At 41.4% G+C, this 10,000-nt stretch overlaps 1 protein-coding gene across 1 annotated transcript in view; it reads right to left on the reverse strand.

Moving 5' to 3' along the window:
- grin2ba (glutamate receptor, ionotropic, N-methyl D-aspartate 2B, genome duplicate a) overlaps window positions 1-6,544 on the reverse strand; it is a 45,836-nt gene extending 39,292 nt beyond the window's left edge. The window contains exon 1 of the mRNA XM_053638174.1: window positions 5,658-6,544. Coding sequence (XP_053494149.1) covers window positions 5,658-5,684 — 27 coding nt within the window. The 5' untranslated portion in view covers window positions 5,685-6,544. The remainder of the gene's footprint in view (window positions 1-5,657) is intronic.
- Window positions 6,545-10,000: the final 3,456 nt, after the last annotated feature.

Genomic DNA, 10,000 nt, shown 5'->3' on the forward strand with positions numbered 1-10,000 from the left:
ACAGACAGTGATTGAGCAATTGTTGAAGATGGGTGTCGTGCTTTCTTTCACACACAGAGAAAACAAATCTCTCTGTTCCTGTCTCTGTGTGTGTGTCTCTCTCTCTCTCTTTTTGTGCAAAAGCAGCTTTAGATCAACTACATAATTTGCGTAAATGTGCATTTATACATGGATGTGTGTGTGTGTGTGTGTGTATGCACATGTGTGTGTGTGTGTGTGTGCATGCATGTGTGTGTGTGTGTGTGTGTGTGTGTGTGTGTGTGTGTGTGTGCATGCATGTGTGTGTGCGCGTGTGCGTGTGTGAAATCCATTTCAGCTCTGTAACATTTCATAACTCTGCTGGATTGATTCAGTGTTTTAATTAAAAAGCGGCTTCAGAGTCAGGCTGATTTATAGACATCCTGACCCATCAAACAACTGCCTGTAGACACACACACACACACACACACACACACACTGGATTCCACTACTCGGCTTTGAGAATTACAAGACCACAAGCTGATCTATGCATTATGGTTAGATTGCATCATTATTGCTGATCTGCATATCATTAGTATATCCTATCATTTGCATAAAGTATGTGTGGTTAATTATTCATGAGCGTGTTAAACCTGAAATTATTTTGGAGTTTATCTTACATTTTATTATTACGATTTTATTAAGACTCAAAATCTGTATCCATAGAGGGCAAAGACTATCCAGATTCTGTAATACACGGGAGTAGTAGTAGAGCTCCATACTGGATATGTAAATTAGATGGAAACGCAGGTGTCAGTTGACTTAATTATTCATGAGTAATACATTAAACATTAAACCGTGAGCCAATTTTTGTGCCTACATAATGCATGTTATGGTTGAATCACTGTAATTACACAAGGACAAGCTTTAAAAAATTACACTACAATTTAGAAATTAATCGTTTCTATGGCAACAAATAATATGTACTGCTATAATAGCTAACAGCTATAAACGCCTAGTAACTGAGAAATCATTAACCCCATATGTGTTCAAAAAGCTGGGAATTTTTAATATCTGTACATATTATTCACCAACGAATAAATATTAGACAACACAAACACACACACACACACACACACACACACACACACACAGTATCAATCCATTATGGCTCCATTATAAACACAGTAAACAGGGTGTAAAATGAATGACTAGACAGATTTATGGACATATTGGACATAACACAAGGTGCAAAGCGCATTATTCTGTGTTACATGTATGGTATGTAGGACATGTTTATGCTGCGTATGGAGCTGCATAGCAAATGGCTTCCTATTGGACATAAAGATAAATTCATAGTGTGTCAATAAATAAGATAACCTACCACAGCAAGTGCAGTTAGTGCTTGATCCAAATGGCTCCTGATTGCACACATACGCCCTGATTTATTAAGATACCAAATAATGTGTACTCTTTTGGCTGCACAAAAAAATGGGCAAGTTGTGGATAATTTACAAATTATAACTGTGTGAATTATGTGCGATGAAACAATGTGTAAATTAGGGTTTTTCACATACTGTTTGTTTTTATATACTAAGTAAGATGTTGTGTCCCACATAGCTCGCTGATTTATACAATATGTCTATCATTTGAAGCTGCGACATATTGTTCATTGCGACACAAAGCTTATTTAAACAAAGCTGCAGAGATCTGCAGGTTGCATAGGTGTCCACCCCCCTGAGTCAATACTTTGGCTACTATTCTGATATTTTTGCCCATTTTTTTTTTTCTTCTATTTTTGCTATTTTTGCTTCTTGCCAATATTGCTCTGTCAGATTAGGTGGTGCAATTTTGAAGTCTTGTCACAGATTTTCAATTGGATTGAGGACTGAGTTTTGATTGGGCCGTTCTAACGCATTCAGCTTCTTGGTGTAGAACACAGTGGTGTACACCAATGTGCTTAGGGTCATTGTCCTGTTGGAAGGTGAAGCTCTACCCTCAAGTCTCTCACAAATTGGAAAGGTTTTCTACTAGCTTTTCCTCAATTTGGCTCAATTCATCTTGCCCTAAACCCTGACCATTTTCCTCATCCCTGCTGATGAAAGCCATTCCCACAACATGACACTATCACCTGCATGCTTCTCTGTGGGTTCTTGGTGCTCTCAGGGTGATGAGCTGTGTTGGGTTTCCACCATTTCATGCCAAGGACAGGAATTATATTGTAGATCTCATCAGACCAGAGATTTGCTGTTACCAACATGTTTTTTTTTTCTGTTTCTTGTTTGCCACATTACTCTACAGCCCAGCAATTTTTAAACAGCTTAGTGGTGAAGACGTTGGACTACTGAGTAGAAGGTTGTTCAAGGAAGTTCAAATCCTAGCACCGTCAAGCTGCCACCACTGGGCCACCACTGGGCCCTCGAGCAAGGCCGTAACCCTCAACTGCTCAGCTGTAAGTTGCTCTGGATAAGAGCACCTGCCAAATGTCATAAATGTAAATGTATTTTGCATAGGTTCATAAAATATAGTCTCGGTTCAATTCTAGGTTGTAACGATGAGGAAAAGTTCAAAGGGGTGAATGCTTACACAAAGCAGTGTAGTGCATCTTGTAAGGAAGTTATTGCATAGGTCTTAAGAATCTGACAGGGATTAAGGTTTTGTCTGGTTTAAATGGCTCCTTTTATTTTATTTTTGGACATACAGTGCACTAAATAGGGTTGTAAAATAAATCATTACATACCTCAGGTAGTGCACTTATGGAGCAAGTAGTGAGCTACATCCCAGATTGGAGCTATTATTCCCTATACTCTTTGTAGTAAAGTTAAATTTGGTATGTAGCCAAAGAAGGAAGTGAAGTTAATTAAAGACTGAATGTACTGTAAGTGATGAGTATATTACAGTAAGAAACTAAGGTGCTGGAATCGCCTTCACTCTGACAAGATGTTGAGTTTCTGCTGCTCTCTATTTAAATCACCAGCAAAATCCCCTGATACACACTGATTTTAATTAAAAACACCAGCCCTGGGATGTGTAAGTGTTGTTCTCTCTCATTCCATCACTCTAACTGATTGATTCTTTATGGTCTGGAACAATGCATAAGCACACTGTTCTGAGCAGAATCTCAGTATATACAGTCAGGGCCTAATCTAAAGGTACAACCACCACCAATGTGGAGGTACTGCAGTAAGTACAGTACCATACACAAGTCCTTAAGGTATGCCGGCTCCCATGGACACACTGCTGTATTAAGCCTCTCTGGCCTGCAGCACTTTCGGGGAGGTGGAATAAGCAGAGAGCGGGAATACTATACTCTCTGACTGGTTCTCAAGCCTCACTGAGCACAAGAGCACTTTTTGCAACTCCACATCACAAACAAAGAACTCTATAACATGCCTTAAGCTCTACCCAGAACCTTTCTCACTCTGTTTCTCAATCTCTTTCTCTTAATCACCTTGGGGAAAATAAATCAAATCCCTCAGAAGCTCAACCAGCTAACCAGTGTTTGTTTTCACACTTCACCAGGCAGTAGCAAAATCCTGCACCAAATTGGCTATGGCAAACACTGAAGCCTACCTTGACACCTTTGATTTGATCCTGGAAAGGAAGGACTGAGAGAAGGATAACTGGTCATGGGTCTTGGCACTGAATCTGAGCAGAAATTTCCAACAGGGTTTTTGGAACTTGCATACTTGGATAAAGATTGTCAAGGTGGAATCTGATATTCTGAATTATAAAGTCTGAGCCAAGTAGGGACTGACTACCGCAATAGATGAGCCATCTTATATGTGTGACTCACTGCTAGCTCCTGTCAGATGAGCTGACAGCCACGCAAGTGCTGTAAAATGTGGGAAGCCAGAGTATCAAGCGTACCACTAGCCTGGTGGGGTGCCATGTCCTAGTCCTAACAGTCCAAATGCCACCTACATGTTACAAGCCACCTGGCAAAGATTCTATATCATGTTGTGAAAAGGGGGCCAGTGTGGCCACTCTCTAGCAAAGTGTTCTTCGATCCCCCAGGAAGCCAAACATCTAAGATTGTCACAATTGCACCTCATTCCCAAAGTACAGTAAGAAGTATCTGCACCCAGCCTATCATACACTAAAGCCATGGACACAAACTTAGTCCAATCACTGCATCTACGCAGAAACTTTTCATCCTTTCATGGCCTGATGCTGGTAACCCTGACCAAAAGGACGTCTGGCCTCACCACCAGACACAGACCACCCTGGCAGTTCTACCTGAGAACAATGGAAACATGGAACTTAAGTAAGAGTCCAAATCCTACTAATCCTGTGTCCTAGCAATACCAAATTCCACAATGGGTGAAAGCCAAATGCAAGGTGGCAGAACATACTGGACACATCAATTCCTCATCTCTATCTCTATAACAACATGCAATATGTAGCGCCTACCTATCTGTGGGTGCTACCCTGTTTTAAGGTTCCATTTACAGCCCATTGTAAAGCTACATCATAGATTACACAGGCTGTCGCTGGACACAAAATCTACAACCTCTGTCAAATATGCCGGATAACCTAGAGAAGCTGCTCGTAGAGCCCCTTGTGTTCCTCCCCATAAACAAGGTATCCGTTTTGCTCCTTGACATGGACTTGGTGTGAGTGCTGTTGTGTTTGGCGTAGGGGCATTCACTGCATGACTCACTAGGAGATAGAGGCCAAACCTGTCACCTATCTCAGTTTGTGGAGCCACTATGAGGAGCTACACAAATAGAATCCCCGGGCTTAGCCGAGGAACACAGCATGGGTCATGGTAGGCCCTGGCTCCCTGAGACCAGAAGAGAAGAGGTTAGAGGAAAGCTTGTGATGTCACATGGTGCTGTACTGTTTTATCATAATGTGCTATTGTTGTATCACAGTGTGTGTGTTACATGCAGTGTTTTATTGTTCAGTGAGTGTGCAGGAGGATTATGCATCACACTCAAATGTTTAAATCATTCTCTGGTACGCGTGTGTGTGTGTGTGTGTGCGTGTGTGTGTGTGTGTGTGGCCTAAAGAGCACAATTAATATTCACTAACAGAACAACAGCATCACTGAAGAATCAATCTGCTTCTCCTCTTCACACACACACACACACACACAATAATTACTAGAATGTATTCTGATACACAGCACACAGTCATTACGAAAAAGACATTAATGAACTGGTCCCAGGCGAACATGTGCAATCACTTTATTACACCAGTTAGTCACTATGTCAGTCTATCTGTCTGTTTTCTTCTGTCTATCTTTCTTTTTTCACTACCTCTATGTCTATCAGTTCATTTGTCTGTGTATGTCTATACACACACACAGAGAGAGAGAGAGAGAGAGAGATGCCAAGAAAGCGTCATTCAACAAATCCTTTAACTGTTGGATCAATATCTCAAAGCTAGCCACACAAATCCAATAATCAATGACAGCTGGCCATGAAGTGCACTTTCACCTCCAGAAACGCACACACACACACACAAACACACACACAAACACACACACACACACACACACACACACACACACACACAAACACACACACACAGCCTAGTTCTGTAATACTATACATACGTAAGTGAATGATGCTGAGAGTTTTATCAGCTACTGATCTCTTGAATATTCTCCTGAGGAAAAACAAGATAGCTGTTTGTGTGCGTGTGTGTGTGTGTGTGTGTGTGTGTGTGCATGCACACATCTCATCTCTTACCTTGTGTACGTCCAGCCGCGCTCTCATCCCTGCATCTCAGACGCAGCATGGTGGTGAAACCTGACGAAACACTCCACCTCTCATATCCTCACACATACACCACACACACACATATATGCACACACAACTGGCACACACACAGACACACACACAGACACACACACACACACACACACACACACACACACACACACACACACACACACACACAAGGAGACAGAAGTTTGGATATAAGGTGTATGTACTGAGATTAAGGAAACTGATATGTCTGTCTGTCTGTCAGTCAGTATATTGTGATGCCAGGTCTCATAGGAGAAAACCACCAAATAACAAAATATGAGAGACCAGAACCATGACCCTGACCCCAAAGACATGCTGGACAGCTCATCAAACAAAACCAAGCATTTCTCAAAGTGTATCTAAAAGCATGTCTCAAACAGACATTAAACAGGGAATGGCGTCAGGATAAGTATGTGCCTCATACCTCATGGGTGAAGCACACTAAGAAGAGTAAAACCTGTCCACCATGAGCTCTATTAAAATTTCAATGTAAAAAATCTTTGTCAGAGTAGGAACTATGGCAGCAACCACTGCAGCCCTATTCATGAGAGGCAGTGCACAAAGCACCCCTTGTGGCAGCCAGACCACATCCAGATGAGCAAAGTGCCACGCAAGTTAAAAAAGAGAAAAAAGAAGAAGGTGGACATCGACCAATCACATGCATGCTTCACCATGTAAACTGCAGAAAGCTGGCTTGTGAGGGGGTTGTGTTACAAAGGAGTGTGGTAACCCCCCCGACCGGAGTAAGTCTGTGCTGCCTGACCCTTGAAGTAGATAGGTCCTCTTGGAGAGATGTCAGCATTAGATTTACAACACTGCAAGGCACCTTACAGTACACAGCACAGAACTGAATATGGAGCTCAAAGCCACTCATGAAAGTCTCTTCAGACTGTGGGAACCCTCGCAGTGGACTGCAGTGAGAGCCCATCAAGATTGCACCATGCTCCAAAAATAGACATGGTTATGCACAGTCTACAACTCCTTACACAGGGGCCACTTGAGAGAATAACATCATTGCACAGATCCTGAACTGCTAACACTGGCCTTTACTGGATACAGGTGAAGGTGAAGAAGTCTGTGGATAATGCTTCACCTGCCAAGGAACCTCATCATGCAAACCACCTCTAGCTCAACCTGGACTTGACTGGCAAGATGTGACGAGCACATCTAGGTGATCGTTAAACAGAGGAAATGTTTCAAATCCTGAAGAATCTGATTAATCATTTCTGTAGGCTTTTCCCAATTGAGTCAACTAAACACCTAAGGACACCAGCCACAGACACATGGACTGGTAAAATCCTTTAATCAAACACTGATGTGGGTACTATAGAGAGTATTATGGAGGATATATTCCACTAGGAGCTCCTGTTAAAATATTTCCTGTTTGTTAGATTGTTACAGCGGCAGTTCAACAACTCCTGCAGGTTTGCTTCGGCTGTGGCTGTGGCTGTGGGTCAGGTGGTAGAGCGGGTTGTCCACTAATCGCAGGGTTGGAGGTTCGATTCCCAGCCCACATGACTCCACATACCGAAGTGTCCATGGGCAAGACACTGAACCCCAAGCTCCCGATTCTCCCGATGGCAAGTTAATACCTTGCATGGCAGCTCTGCTACCATTGGTGTGTGAGTGTGTGTGAATGGGTAAATGAGACAGTGTAAAGCGCTTTGGATAAAAGAGTTATATAAGTGTGCCATTTGCTTCATAACATGACAGGGGCCAAACAGCAGAAAAGCATGGCAAGCTTCAGCAACATCAAAAGAGAGATAAACAAACCTGTCCTACTGAACCTGTGCCTGTTTAGTCTGCTATGACTGTCTCACAGGAAAAGCCATCCTTTGAGAATACGCCCTATGATTTTTGAGAATAGTGCCAAGATATGGCAAAATTTGAAGATTGGTTCTATATAAAGAACTATTGGTTCTATATAAAGAATCATATACAAAGGACCAACATTGCACCATCTTGTGATGTCCAGCAACATGTTATAGAGCCATAGTTGGGATGGGAGTAGACAAAGAGTTCAAAATCCTAACCCATGATCCAGGCTCACTATCATGGTCCCAAAGAATGAAGAGAGCTTAAGCTACTGCAATGATTTTCAGAGGTTTAGTGAGCGCACAGAATTTGACACTTACTCCATTCATAAACCCAGACATCAGTCAACCCCAGATGGATGCCTTAAAGACTGGACCAGACATAGAAGCAGGCTGTGGTCTGGACAAGCAGAATTTGCCCAACAAATGGGCACTTCTGGTCTGGACAAGCAGAATTTGCCCAACAAATGGGCATGGAAAAATCTTCACCATTCCCTAGCAAAACTGCTCTTTCTTTTCCATGGCCCCTGCAATAGATGTTCTAGACAGTAATCCCCTGGTGACCAGGTGGTTCTTGACTTTACAGGACTGATTGCAATTATACCAGACAATAGCAAAAGAGCAAACAGAAAGGATTTTTAAATGTGGGCTCCTAAACATTAGATATCTTGCGCCAAAGGCAGTAGTAGTAAATGAAATCATCACACATAATAATTTTGATGTGCTCTGCCTTACCGAAACCTGGCTTAAACCAAATGATTATATTTGACTAAATGAGTCTATACTGTGTAGAGACCCCCAGGGCCCTACATTGATTTTTTAAAAGAGTTTGTAGATTTGCTTTCAGACTTAATAGTTAATGTGGACAAAGCACTGATTGTCAGAGATTTTAACATTCACGTAAATAATAAAAATGATGCATTAGGACTTGCTTTTACAGACCTACTGAACTCCTTTAGGGTCAAACAAAATGTCACCGGACCCACTCATCGCTTCAATCATACACTAGACTTAATTATATCTAATGGAACTGAGGTTAACGATATAAATATTCTACCCTAAAGTATCACAGATCTAATTTCATGCACACTGCCTGTAGCTGAGATTAGCCATTTAGAACTGCGTTATCAAATGGGTAGAACTATTATTCCAACCACTACAGACAGATTCATAAGGAAGCTGCTAGATCTGTCCCAACTGTGCTATGCACCTATAAATACGGTTGAACTTGATATGGTGACTAGCAACATGGGCACGATGTTCTCTAGCACTCCAGATAATGTTGCCCCTAGCAAATAAAAAAAGGTTAGAGAGAAACATCCTGCTCTCAAGAGTGCAACTCATAATCTTCAGTGCAAATGGAAAAAACAAATCTAGAGGTTTTTTTAATTGCGTGGAAGGACAGTATGTCTAGCTATAGACAGGCTCTAGAGCAGAGTATCTACACAAACTCCTAGAACATAACCAAAACAATCCTAGGTTTTTATTTAACACAATATCTAGATTAACAAATAATTATGTCGCCCAAACTGAATATTCCAACAAAGTTTAGTACTAATGACTTCATGGATTTCTTCACTGAGAAAATTGAAAGCATCAGGAATATAATTGGAAATGTACAACCTACAGCAGCGTCACAGGTTTTAGCCTCCAATATCGTCTCCCAAGAACAACTGCACTCATTTATCGCTATTGGACAGGAAGAGCTTTTAAAAAATTAGAAACACATCAAAATCAACCACGTAAATACTAGATCCCATACCCACTAATCTAATGAAAGAGTTGCTTCCTGTAGTAGGAGAGCCTCTTCTCAATATTATTAACTCCTCATTATCTCTAGGTCACATACTGAGAACATTCAAGCTGGCAGTTATTAAACCTCTCATTAAGAAACCACAACTAGATCCTGGTAAACTAGAACATGACAGACCAATCTGAAACCTTCCATTTATGTCTAAAGTATTAGAAAATGGTGCGTCTGCTCAGTTATGCCCCTTTTAGCAGAATAATGGTATCTATGAAGAATTTCAATCATGTTTCAGGCCCCATCACAGCACAGGGAGGGCACTTATCAAAATTACAAATGACTTACTCCTAGCATCTGACTAAGGCTGGATTTCACCGCTCGTTCTACGTGATCTTAGTGATGAGTTTGACACCATAGATCATGATATACTCTTAGTCAGATTACAACACTAAATTGGTATTCAGGGACAGGCATTATAATGGTTTAGATCCTACCTGTTAGCTCCTAAACTCTGGGATAGACTTCCTGATAATGTTCAGGGTTCATACACACTCTCTCAGTTTAAATCCAGATGAAAAACACATTTCTTTAACCAAGCATTCACGTAAAGCAGCTCATAACCTTGTACTCCAGACATGTCTAATAAAACGATAACAGATGGACATGGTCATCTCTGCTTGAAATGCAAGGAACAGCAGCTATGCTACTCCTTCTCCATTTGT

The sequence above is a fragment of the Ictalurus furcatus genome, chromosome 12 (assembly GCF_023375685.1).
Source record: "Ictalurus furcatus strain D&B chromosome 12, Billie_1.0, whole genome shotgun sequence".
NCBI lineage: Eukaryota > Metazoa > Chordata > Actinopteri > Siluriformes > Ictaluridae > Ictalurus > Ictalurus furcatus.